Source organism: Capra hircus, chromosome 1, assembly GCF_001704415.2.
Source record: "Capra hircus breed San Clemente chromosome 1, ASM170441v1, whole genome shotgun sequence".
Taxonomy (NCBI): domain Eukaryota; kingdom Metazoa; phylum Chordata; class Mammalia; order Artiodactyla; family Bovidae; genus Capra; species Capra hircus.
In genome coordinates this window covers 86,053,859-86,068,009 of record NC_030808.1, presented here as the reverse complement: position 1 = coordinate 86,068,009, position 14,151 = coordinate 86,053,859, and the positions used below count along the sequence as shown (strand labels likewise).

General features: G+C 37.5%; 1 protein-coding gene across 1 annotated transcript in view; it reads right to left on the bottom strand.

Annotated features, from left to right (window-relative positions):
• Window positions 1-14,151, bottom strand: part of CCDC39 (coiled-coil domain containing 39) — a 57,138-nt gene that overhangs the window by 15,869 nt on the left and 27,118 nt on the right. Inside the window, exons 12-14 of the mRNA XM_005675228.3 lie at window positions 12,915-13,052; window positions 8,482-8,690; window positions 4,104-4,227 (exon numbers count right to left, since the gene is read on the bottom strand). Of these exons, the coding sequence (XP_005675285.2) occupies window positions 4,104-4,227; window positions 8,482-8,690; window positions 12,915-13,052 (471 nt within the window). The remainder of the gene's footprint in view (window positions 1-4,103; window positions 4,228-8,481; window positions 8,691-12,914; window positions 13,053-14,151) is intronic.

The following is a 14,151-nucleotide window of genomic DNA, read 5'->3' as shown; positions in this document are numbered from 1 at the left end:
TAACTGTTGCTTCCTGACCTGCATACAGGTTTCTCAAGAGGCAGGTCAGGTGGTCTGATATTCCCATCTCTCTCAGAATTTTCCACAGTTTATTGTGATCCACACTGTCAAAGGCTTTGGTAATAAAATATAATGCTTGGGTTATCTTTCCTACAAGCATAAGTGAGTTGTATTACACTGGGCAAAATTCATTTGCATTGTTATGAGTGAGAATCATATGCATTACTATCATTTTTCCATAAGATAAAGTCTATCCCTCTAGAGAATGGTAAAATAGATTAGTCAACAGAAAATCAGTCAGAGGTGTGCATTCCTGTAGAATCAGATAATCCCTGGAGGGCCTGATAGAAAATGGCAAGCCTTCTTTGTCACCATGAAGTGGCATCATTGTACACCCACTGATTGCTTTTCCCCATTTTCAGACCATGGATGATTTTTCTCAACATAAGCCAGACTGACTTTAGTTATTAAAGAAAGTTTCAGTTTTATACATCTGGCACACATGAGGTATAGTGAGTAAAACATTTACTAACACATATATATGGAATTTAGAAAGATGGTAATGATGACCCTGTATGAGAGACAGCAAAAGAGACACAGATGTGTAGAGTGGACTTTTGAACTCTGAGGGAGACAGAGAGGGTGGGATGATTTGGGAGAATGGCATTGAAACATGTATACTATCATTTAAGAAACGAATCGCTAGTCTATGTTCGATGCAGGATACAGGATGCTTTGGGCTGGTGCACGGGGATGATCCAGAGAGATGATATGGGGTGGGAGGTGGGAGGGGGATTCATGTTTGGGAACGCATGCACACCCGTGGCGGATTCATGTCAACGTATGGCAAAACCAATACAGTATTGTAAAATAAAGTAAAAATAAAAATTAAAAAAAAAATGATTTTTAAACTAAAAAAAAAAAACATTTAAATGTGCTATAAACAGAACATGTAAATAACTGTGTGGCAAGCTATGAACCCTGGAGAAGATGGAAAGTGGAATGTGGCATCAGGAAATTGAGAACAACTGACAGCCTTGATTAATGTCACATATTAGTTATATTGGCGCAAAGGAATACTCCTCCTCATATGACCTGCCTGTTTTTTCCTAAAAAGTGGATACTTCCCATCAACATCATCATCATAACAGCAATAACAATAATTTCAGCTAACATTCATTGAGAGCTCATTTTGTTCCAGGCACTGCTTTAAGGGCTTTACATATATTTTCTCATTTACTTCTTACAACAAATGTAACAGTATCCTAATTTTGCAACTGAGGACACTGAGGCCCCAAATGGTTAAGTAACTTATTCAAGGTCACCTACCTAATCAGTGATAGAATTAAGACTCCGACAAAAGCACTGTAACACCAGTGCTTTTTATGTCACTCTCATCAGAGCCCTTGTTGGGAGAGAAACTTCGCTGCAATTGCAGCATCTATCTACTTCCCAAAGAATTAACAGAACAGAGCCTCCAATTCACCCCTTGGGAACCTTCAAAACCTGAGAGGAGGAAAATACTGCTAATAGTGGACAGAAGCCTGAGGTACTAAAGACTGATGAGGTAAGAAGCATTTGAGAGCTGGGACTCATTTCTCATACAGGTTGGATGGAATTTCCTGAGGCAAAGTGGCAGACATATAGTATGTGTTCAGGGCAGCCTAAAAGAAGGGCTACAGAAGGAAACTGAAGAATAAGTAGAAGTCAACCACAAGATGGCAATCAACTCTCAAAACATCAGGAAAAAAACAGTAAATTTATCTGATCTGTTTGTCTCCTAATATGAAGGCAAAGGAACAGCCCCCTTCCTCTTTGGATATCTGCCATACCAGGACAGCAATGGTAAACTGGAGTGTAAGATTCAGAGGTGGTGGAGCTCCAAGAGACAAAATCTAGGTTGTGGTCATATGAGTGGATACAGTGAAGTAAAGCTTTGAGCCTAAAGTGAATGGGTTGTCACAAGCATGTGATACTGAGAGTGATAGTAGGTTTTAGAGTAAAAGAGTTTATGAATTTTGAATAAATGGGGGGAACATAACATGACACAGATGTGAAGAACTGACTCACTAGAAAAGACCCTGATACTGAGAAAGATTGAAGGTAACAGAAGAGGACAACAGAGGATGAGATGGTTGGATGGATCACCGACTCAATGGACATGAGTTTGAGTAAATTCCGGGAGTTGATGGGCAGGGAAGCCTGGGAGGCTGCATGCAGTCCATGGGGTTGCAAAGAGACAGACACAACTGAGTGACTGAAGTGAACTGAATTGAACGTGACACAAATGATAGCCCCCCCCCCAAAAAAAAAAACCTGTGTCAGAATGGTCTAGGCTTTTCTTTGACCTCATGTGTATAAAACTAATAGCCCTTCAGTACCTCTATCTAGCAACTCATGTTCTATGACCCTAATTATGTGCAATAGCTACTGGAGTGCTATGAAATTTGATATTCCATAGCAAAAAAAGGCATTTTCATTGATAACAAAGAGCTTGGGATTCATTCCAATCCCAAAGAAAGGCAATGCCAAAGAATGCTCAAACTATCGCACAATTGCACTCATCTCACACGCTAGTAAAGTAATGCTCAAAATTCTCCAAGCCAGGCTTTAGCAATACGTGAACCGTGAACTTCCAGATGTTCAAGCTGGTTTAGAAAAGGCAGAGGAACTAGAGATCAAATTGCCAACATCTGCTGGATCATTGAAAAAGCAAGAGAGTTCCAGAAAAACATGTATTTCTGCTTTATTGACTATGCCAAAGCCTTTGACTGTATGGGTCACAATAAACTGAGGAAAATTCTGAAAGAGATGGGAATACCAGACCACCTGACCTGCCTCTTGAGAAATGTATATGCAGGTCAGGAAGCAACAGTTAGAACTGGACATGGAACAAGAGACTGGTTCCAAATAGGAAAAGGAGTACGTCAAGGTTGTATATTGTCACCCTGCTCATTTAACTTATATGCAGAGTACATCATGAGAAATGCTGGGCTGGAAGAAGCACAAGCTGGAGTCAAGATTGCTGGGAGAAATATCAATAACCTCAGATACGTAGATGACACCACCCTTATGGCAGAAAGTGAAGAGGAACTAAAGAGCCTCTTGATGAAAGTGAAAGAGGAGAGTGAAAAAGCTGGTTTAAAGCTCAACATTCAGAAAATGAAGATCATGGCATCTGGCTCCATCACTTCATGGGAAATAGATGGGGAAACAGTGGAAACAGTGGCTGACTTTATTTTTCTGGGCTCCAAAATCAGTGCATTGCAGCCATGAAATTAAAAGACACTTACTCCTTGGAAGGAAAGTTATGACCAACATAGACACCATATTAAAAAGCAGAGACATTACTTTGTCAACAAAGGTCTGTCTAGTCAAGGCTATAGTTTTCCCAGTGGTCATGTATGGATGTGAGAGTTGGACTGTGCAGAAAGCTGAGCACCGAAGATTTGATGCTTTTGAACTGTGGTGTTGGAGAAGACTCTTGAGAGTCTCTTGGACTGCAAGGAGATCCAACTAGTCCATCTTAAAGGAGATCAGTCCTGGGTGTTCATTGGAAGAACTGATGTTGATGCTGAAACTCCAATACTTTGGCCACCTGATGCAAAGAGCTGACTCATTTGAAAAGACCCTGATGCTGGGAAAGATTGAAGGTGGGAGGAGAAGGGGACAACAGAGGATGAGATGGTTGGATGGCATCACTGACTCAATGGACATGAGTCTGGGTGAACTCCAGGAGTTAGTGATGGACAGGGAGGCCTGCCGTGCTGCGGTTCATGGGGTCGCAATGTTGGACACGACTGAGTGATTGAACTGAACTGAACTGAACTGAATGGATACTTCATTTTACCACAACTGTAAATCCATTAGAAGTGTAAAGTGTAAGTCACTCAGTCATATCCACCTCTTTGAGACCCCACAGACTATAGCCCACCAGGCTCCTCTGTCTGTGGAATTCTCCAGACAAGAATACTGGAGTGGATAGCCATTCCCTTCTCCAGAGGATCTTCCAAACCCAGGGATCAAAGCCTGGTCTCCTGCACTGCAGATGGATAATTTACCATCAGAGCCACCAGGGAAGCCCATAAATCCATTAAGCTTACCTTTATTACATAGTAGGCCTGTGTTTTCTCCTCTTCTCCTTCAGGAGGCAGCATAACAACAGTAAGAATTTCATATCTATTCTTCAGCTTATCAATTTTACTTAGCCGCTCATGAAACTCAGCACTAACATGAAAAGAAAAGTTAAACACTGAAAAACAAACAATATACTTTTTTAAAAGACTATACTGTTCTTAGAGAAGACATCTGTATTTGTGTTACTACTGAAACAGTTTAAATAGGTTCTCATTTTGCAGTTTTACATTTCAGTTTGAAAATAGGAAATCAGTCCTGAATATTCTTTGGAAGGACTGATGCTAAAGCTGAAACTCCAATACTTTGGGCACCTGACGTGAAGAACCAACTCATTGGAGAAGACCCTGATGCTGGGAAAGATTGAAGGTGAGAAGAGAAGGGGACGACAGAGGATGAGATGGCTGGATGGCATTACTGATTCCTTGTATATGAGTTTGAGTAGGCTCCGGGAGTTGGTGATGGACAGGGAAGCCTGTCGTGCTGCAGTCCATGGGGTCGCAAAGAATCGGACACGACTGAGCAACTGAACTGAACTGAACTGAACTGTGAAAGGTCTCAGATTTCACCCTATTTAAAAGCTAGCAAGTTAGTCTGCCACTTTCATGGATGCTGGCAGAAAACACAATATATCTGGGTAACAGAAAAAGGACTTTACCACTCATTGGCATACCAAGTAGCATGAGCTGCCTATTTGCATTGGTTCCCCTTGCTCTTAAAGTCACATGCAAGTAAGGAGGGGCTCAAATGGATGCTGCACATACAGTAGGTTTATGTCACAACTGAAGAACTCAAGCTTAGCTAATTCAAATATTTCATAATGGGAAATAAGCAAACATACCTAACCTTTGCTCCAGAGGGAGATACTGTCTCTAGTTCCCAAGGCTACTCACTATCCAAATATCCTTTAAAAGAATATGCAAATCAAAACCACAATAAGATATCACCTCACACCCGCAAGAATGGCTACTATCAAAAAGAAAAAAAAATAAATATTGGTGTATAGAGAAACTGAACCTTTAAGAACTGTTGGTGGGACAGTAAAATGGTGCAACCACTATGAAAAATATGGCAGTTCCTCAAAAAGTTAAAAATAAAATAGCCGTATAACCCAGTCATCCTACTCCTGGGTATATATCCTAAAGAACTGAAAATGGTTTTCAAAGACATGTCTGCACATAGATGTTCATATATTATTCACAATAGTTCACAATAGGCAAGAAGTGGAAGCAAACCAAATGTCCATAGGCAGATGAATGGATAAAATGTGATACATACATACAATGAAGTATTATTCAGCCTTAGAGAGAAAATGTATCACATGCTACATGGGTGAGTCTTGCGGACATTATGCTAAATACAATAAGCCAGTCAAAAAAGACAAATATCAATACTACATGATCCACTTATGTGAGGCATCTAGTGTAGTCAGATTCATACAGGCAGAAAAAATAGTGGCTATCAAGGAATAGGGGAAGGGGAAAATGCAAAGCTAATATTTAATGGGTATAGAGTTTCAGTTTTACAAGATGAAAAAGTTCTAGAGATTTGTTGCTCAAAAACGTGAAAATACTAATACCACTAACTGTACATTTTTAAATGGTTAAGATAAATTTTAGGTGTTTTTCACCAAAAATTTTTTTAAATATGGTCCAGAACAGGATAGCTATTGCCTCTCCTCGCAAGCTATGCAGAAATATGAGAAACCTTTGGAGAATTATCTCTTGAGATTTACAGCCTTAAAATTGCTGGTTACTTTCTTCCTTTTATTCCAGTAAATTTATATTTTTAAATCATTTTAACTTTTTTGTAATAATACTAATAATGCTAATATATGTACAGCAACATGGAGACTCATTTGCCTGCTACAGCTTGATGAAAATCAGCCTTCTAACCATAGTGAAAAGAAATCTTCAACATACTAGGTTCCTACTCCTAAAGAAAGTTGATGGTAAAATATAGTAAGTATCAGAAGTTATAGCTTTGCTTATTTTTAAGTATTAATATTGTTTCATCAGAAAATATTTACTCATCCTTTATGTGATTGTAAAAAGATAAGCCTTGTTGGCCTTTCAGCTTAAGATGGTGGACCAAGCACAAACATGTCTCCTCCTTCCTAAAACAGAAAGTATTAAAAGGAAAAAAAAAAAAAAAACCTGCCACAGCTCTGGAAACAAGAAAGATAATTTTCTTTATGAATGAAAAAATGGAAAACAAATGTGATATGATTGAGAGGAGGGAAAAAAGGAGATACAGAAGATTATGCAGAAATTAGAGCCACTTTTCATGAAAGAAGTCTGTAGAAAATTTTTTCTAGAGAAAAATAAGAAATTTACTAAAACAGATGCAAGAAAAAATACAAGATCCACACTGTCCCATAACCAATAAATAAACTGAACCAACAGTTCAACTGAACTAAATCTTCCTCAAAAAACTCCAGATGTCCAAAGGCTTTACCGGTGAGGTATTCGAAAATTCAAGGTGTAATTCTGCTCTTTCACAAACTTACCTAGAGTATAGAAAAAAAAAAGAAACACAAAAATCATTTTATAAAAGTAGATGTAACCTTAATAACCTGATAATTTGACAAGGACAGGAAAGAAAGGAACTATAAGCATAGAATGTAAAAATTATATAAAAATATTAGCAAACAAAATCTAGATACATACAAAATATAATATGTGACAGTTACATTTACTACAAGAAGGTAAGTTAGTTTAACTTTGAAAAAGCAATCAATATACAGTTTCCAATTATACTAACAGATTGAAGAAGCTATATCATATCAATGACTGAAAAAAAATCACATAATAAAAGTCAACATTCATTTCTGATTAAACAAATTAAAACAACCTCTTAGCAAAGAATGAAAATAAATGGGATCTCTCTTAATATTGTAAAAAAAAATATCAAAAAACACTATAGTAAACTTGATACTTAATGATAAAACAATGAACACTTTCCCTTTGAGATCAAGCACCTGCAAGACAAGGGTACCTGCAATCACCATTACTATTTGGCATTGAACTGGAGGTTAAATAGCAAGGACAATAAAGAAAGAACAAGAAAAGTTATAGAGGTTGAAAAGGAAGACAGAAAACTGTAGTTTGCATATGATGTCAATTAAATACCTGGAAGGTAGAATCTACAGATCAACTGTTAAGATTAATAAACGTTTAAGCAAGGTTGCTGAATACTTAATGAAACCAACTGCATTTCTACATACCAGCAACAAATCAAATATGAAATGCTTTAAAAAGAGATAATATTGACAGTAACACTTAAAAAGTAGCATGTAATCCAGGAAGGTGAAGTCTCTCAGTCGTGTCCAACTTTTGCGACCCCGTGGACTATAGCCTACCAGGCTTCTCCATCCATGGGATTCTCCAGGCAAGAATACTGGAGTGGGTTACCATTTCCTTCTCCAGGGGATCTTCCTGACCCAGGGATCAAACCCAGGTCTCCCACATTGGAGGCAGATGCTTTAACCTCTGAGCCACCAAAATAAATCTTATACAAGATAGGTGAAATCTCTAGGGGAAAATTGCTTCAATAAATGCAGCTATTGGGTATCCATAAGGGAAAACATGTTATTGGACCCTTGGGCATGCATGCATACTCAGTTGCTTCAGTGATGATCGACTGTGCGACCCCACAGCCATAGCCCAATAGGCTTCTCTGTCCATGGGATTTTCCTGGAAAGAATACTGGAGTGGGTTGCCATGCTCTTTTCCAGGGGATCCTCCCAACCCAGGGGGGATCTTGGGTCCCCTTGCAGGATCCTGAACCCGCATCTCCTGCATCTCCTGCATTGCAGGCAGATCCATTAAGGGAAAGCATGTTATTGAACCCTTATCACGAACTATATATAAAAATCAATTCCAAGGGAACTGGTGATCTTAACGTAAAATTATAAATCTTCAGAACAAGGAGTTAGCCTAAGGAAAGAGAGAGAGAGAGAGAGAAGCATAGATTTGCTACTAAAATATGGCCTATGTATTATATTAATCTTCCCTGGTGGTTCAAACAGTAAAGATTCTGCCTGCAATGCTGGAAACACAGGTTCAATCCCTTGGTCGAGAAGATCCCTTGGAGAAGGAAATGGCTACCCACTCCAGTATTCTTGACTAGAGAATTCCATGGACAGAGGAGCCTGGCAGGCTACAGTTTATGGGGTCACAAAGAGTTGGACATGACTGAGCAGACACACACACATTATATTAATAGCCTTTTCAAACAAATAAGAAAAAGATGGACATCCAAGGTGGTGGAGGGAACAGTCAGTTCTTCTAACATTACTCATGTTTTCAAAATTCATTAGCAATATTTAAAAATTCTAATTATTACCTTATATTTTGCCGTTCTTGATCAACGTTTCTTATTTGTGATGCAAGCATTGTTTTGTGAACCTTAATTTCTTCGGTCCGTTCTTCCATAGCTGTGTGTAACTGTTGTTTTCTTTTTTCCAGAGAAAGAACTTCTTCTGCCTTACTGTGAAGCAGTTCTCGAGTACGTTTAACCTCAAGTTTTAAAAGATTGTCTTCTATCATCAAATCCTATCAACATAACAAAATCATCAAATATTGAAACAATTATTTGTATAACCAATCCAAAATATGTTTCTTTTTTATTGCTACAAAAGTCAAACTTAAAAATACAATTTTTTCTAATTTGACTATTTTCCAAGATATTAATTAGCGTTAAGTTTAGATTGCTCTGAGTCATATCTCTGCTTTCTCCTTTTAAGAGAAGGGTTTATGACTATTCCAACTTTTATTATAATGTAATTGTAAATTCAAGTTTTACTATTAATAAAAAAACAAAAATAAAATTGAAAGTTATAATATCCAGAAAATATATGATGCCCTATGGATAAGCATTTTTATATTTTAAACTAATTCTTACAAGATAATGTATAAATACACTTTTATTTTAAAATAGTTCATTCATAAGTAGAATCCTGAAGGAAAATCATGAGTAGAACAGAGTACAGAAGCAGAAGAGATTAAGAAGAGGTGGCAGGAATATAAAGAACTGTACAAAAAAAAGATCTTAATGACCTGAATAACCACAAGGTTGTGGTCACTCACCTAGACTTGGACATCCTGAAATGTGAAGTGGGCCTTAGGAAGCATTACTACAAACAAAGCTAGTGAAGGTGACTGAATTCCAGCTGAGCTATTTCAAATCCTAAAAGATTAAGACTTTAAAAGTACTGCACTCAATATGCCAGCAAATTTGGAAAACTTAGAAGTGACTACAGGACTGGAAAAGTCAGTTTTCATTGGAATCCCAAGGAAGGGCAATGCCAAAAAATGTTTAAACTACCATACAGTTGTAATCATTTCACATGCTATCAAAGTTATGCTCAAAATCCCTCAAGCTAGGCATTAATAGTATGTGAACCAAGAACGTCTCGATGTGCAAGCTGGGTTTCAAAGAGGCAGAGGAACCAGAGATCAAATTGCCAATATGTCTTGAATCATGGAGAAAGCAAAGGAGTTCCAAAAAAAAAAAAATCTGCTACATTAACTATGCTAAAGTTTACTGCGTGGTTCAAAACAAACTGGAAAATTCATAAAGAGATGGGAGTACCAGACCACCTTACATGCCTCTGAGAAACCTGGTATATAGGTTAAGAAGCAACAGTTAGAACCAGACATGGAACCGACTGGTTCAAAATTGGAAAAGGAGTATGACAAGGCTGTATATTGTCACCCTGCTTATTTAACTTATATGCAGAGTACATCATGTGAAATGCTGGGGTGGATGAATCACAAGCTGGAATCAAGACTGCTGGGAGAAATATCAACAACCTGAGATATACAGTTGATACCACTCTAATGGCAGAAAGTGAAGAGGAACTGAAGAGCCTCTTGATGATGTGAAAGAGCAGAGTGAAAAAGCTAGTTTGAAACTCAACATTCAAAAAAGTAAGATCATGGCATTCAGTCCCATCACTTCATGCCAAATAGAGGTGGAAAAAATGGAAGCAGTGACGGATCAGATTTTTCTTAGGCTCCAAAATCACTGAAGATAGTGACTGCAGCCATGAAATTAAAAGGGAAGCTATGACAAACCTTGCCTGGTGACTCAGTGGTAAAGAATCCGCCTGCCAATACAAAAGATGTAAATTCAATCTCTGGGTTGAGAAGATCCCCTGGAGAAGAAAATGGCAATCTGCTCCAGTTCATGCCTGGGAAATCCCATGGACAGAGGAGCCTAGTGGGCTATAGTCCATGGAATCACAAAGAGTCAGACATGACTTAGTAACTAAACAACAACAATGACAAACCTAGACAGTGTATGATAAAAGCAGAAACACCGCTTTGCCAACAAAGGTCCTTATAGTTACAACTGCGGTTTTTCCAGTAGTCATTATGGATATGAGAGTTGGACCATTAAAGAAGGTTGAGAGATGAAGAACTGATGCTTTTGAACTGTGGTATTGGAGAAGACTTTTGAGAGTCCCTTGGACTGCAAGGAGATCAAACCAGTCAATTCTAAAGGAAATCAACCCTGAATATTCATTGGTAGGATTCAGGCTGAAGCTGAAGCTCTAACACTTTTGCCACCTGATGCAAAGAGCCAACTTATTGGAAAAGACTTTGATGCTGGGAAAGATTGAAGGCAGGAGAAGAAGAGGATGACAGAGGATGAGACAGTCAGATAGCATCACCAACCAATGGACATGCATTTGAGCAAGCTCCAGAAGTTGGCGATGTATGAGGAAGCCTGGCTTGCCATAGTCCATGGGATTGCAAAGAGTCAGACATGGCTTAGTGACTAAACAATAACAGAGTACTGACATAAGATCACACTTAATAGATCAATTTTCAGAAGACAAAGCCCAGGAAAAAAAAATCCAGAATATAAGATTTTACTATTTCAAGACAAAGCTTGTTATTTAGAGCAAAGATTAAACCCCCATATCTCATATGTACCAGAAATAAATTCCAGTTGAACGAAAGAACTTAATGTAATAGATGAAACCAAATGCAGCCACTAAAAATATTTACTATTTATTGACTAAAAAGTTTCTAAACATAAAAATTACACAAGGAAAAACACTTAAACATATGACGTTTAAAAAAGAATTGAAAGAGACACATGTACCCCAATGTTCATCGCAGCACTGTTTATAATAGCCAGGACATGGAAACAACCTAGATGTCCATCAGCAGATGAATGGATAAGAAAGCTGTGGTACATATACACAATGGAGTATTACTCAGCCGTTAAAAAGAATTCATTGGAATCAGTTCTGATGAGATGGATGAAACTGGAGCCAATTATACAGAGTGAAGTAAGCCAGAAAGAAAAACACCAATACAGTATACTAACACATATATATGGAATTTAGGAAGATGGCAATGACGACCCTGTATGCAAGACAGGAAAAAAGACACAGATGTGTATAACGGACTTTTGGACTCAGAGGGAGAGGGAGAGGGTGGGACGATTTGGGAGAATGGGAATTCTAACATGTATACTGTCATGTAAGAATTGAATCGCCAGTCCATGTCTGACGTAGGGTGCAGCTTGCTTGGGGCAGGTGCATGGGGATGACCCAGAGAGATGTGGTGGGGAGGGAGGTGGGAGGGGGGTTCATGTTTGGGAACGCATGTAAGAATTTAAGATTTTAAAATTTAAAAAAAAAAATAAATAAATAAATAAAAAAGAAAAAAAAAAAGTTTTATGGAAAAAACTGAATAGAAGTTTAAAGACAATGAGACAAATACTTATGAGTTAATATATGAAGATCTTTTGCCAAGTGTTTTAAAAACATAAACCACCTAATGGAAATATATGCAAGAAAATGAACTAGAAATCTAAAAGAAAAATTATAGAAAATAACATAGCATAAAAAATGCTTAAACATTTTCAATGAAACATAAATATTTTAAATTTTATGCTTAAAATGTTTTAAAATGTCACTAACTTTAAAATGCAGGCTTCCCTGGTGGCTCAGATGGTAAAGTGTCTACCTGCAATGTAGGAGACCCGGGTACGATCCCTGGGTCGGGAAGATCCCCTGGAGAAGGAAATGGCAACCCACTCCAGTACTGTTGCCTGGAAAATTTCATGGATGGAGGACCCTGATAGGCTAGTCTGTGGGGTTGCAGAGAACCGGACACGACTGAGCAACTTCACTTCACTCACAACTTTAAAATGCAGACTAAAAACAATGAAATACCATGTTTGCCCATCAAACTAACAGTAATTTTATACATTATATTATCCAGGCTTGGTGGTGGAAAATAAAATAGAATGCTTATACATTGCTGGTGGGAGTATTAATTGAACCTTCTAAAAGGCAAATGGTTTGAAAATAGTTTCAAGATACTAGAAATATACATTCTAATTATACAGCTAGAAATTTATCCTAAGAAATTATATGAACAACTGTACAATGAAATATGTGCACAGTACATGAGAGTACTATCTATAATAGCCAAACACTGGAAAAAATACATATCCAAAAATAGATGGTCAAATAAATTATAGTAACTTCATGCAATGGGGTGTAGGAAGTCTTTAAAGATACTTAATGTTTAGAAAACATGTATCATATATTTTTAAATTTTTGAATACAATATATAAATCCATTTTCTTTAAAAAACTGAAAGACAATAATTTACTATAACACTGCTTATTATCTGTACAGTGATTATAGTGACTTTTTTCCTTTATAATTTGGTATATTAAAATTTTTTTTCTACAATTAGCATGAAAATATGTGGATTTTAATATTATATATAAACATGACTTTATTGCACCTGTTTTAAAGCTTTGGCTTTAGTAAGTTCTTTCTCTGATCTGTCATTGAAAAGGATTAGTTCATTTATTTTGGTCAAGAGGGACTGTTTTTCATCACGATATTTACTATTTGACTTCTTGGTAAAGTAAAGATCATTCTGTAAAGAGGAAAAAAGGTACATAAATACATATTTTAAATAACATTATATGCATGACACATTGAATCATATGCTCCATTAAATATTTATAATAATCAGATTTTTAAATCTCACCCCTTCATACTCTGACATCTCTAATAAGATATACATGAATATTCTCATAGAAACACTTTCATTTTTATTATATGTCGATGTTTGGGTTCAGTTTGATTTTAGTAATTCTAGGAAATATCATGTATGATTACCATTCAAACTGAATTATTAAGTGATTGCCCTTTATGGGAAGACATGGGAGGGCAGAGTTAAAGTTTTGTTTAAATACAGGGTTCACCTTCTGGATTTCATCATTTGATTCAACCCAAGCCCCAAAAGGTAAAAATGTTAACAGTGTGAGAAAGCAAAGGGTTTTGGTTAACTACAAGCTCTGGAATTAGACGGTCTTAATTACTTATCTGGAGAAGGCAATGGCAACCCACTCCAGTACTCTTGCCTGGAAAATCCCATGAACGGAGGAGTCTGGTAGGCTGCAGTCCATGGGGTCGCTAAAAGTCGGACACGACTGAGCCACTTCACTTTCACTTTTCACTTTCATGCATTGGAGAAGGAAATGGCAACCCACTCCAGTGTTCTCGCCTGAAGAATCCTAGGGATGGGGGAGCCTGGTGGGCTGCCGTCTATGGGGTCCCACAGAGTCGGACACGACTGAAGCGACTTAGCAGCAGCAGCAATTACTTATCAGCCATCCAACGCCAGTGGGCAACCTATTCTTCCTTAGTTTCCTCATCTCTAAAATGGAGATGATAACAACACCTACCTACCTGGGCTGCTGTGGAGGGTTAAAGAAGTTACTGTAATATGTGCAATAATGTTTGACACAGGAAAATGTTGTTATGATTATTATTATGTATATAATCACATATTGCTGAAGAGAAAAATGCTAGATAAGATCTAATTCCATCGACTGAATGAATGGGTCATACATACTCATCAGTCTTCCAGCTTTATACAAGTTTGCATCCTCCCTCCCACCCAGAACTAGAATGAGGTTTGCTCTCTTTGTCCTTATTAGTCCCTCTTAGGGGACCTAAAGCAAAAAGTT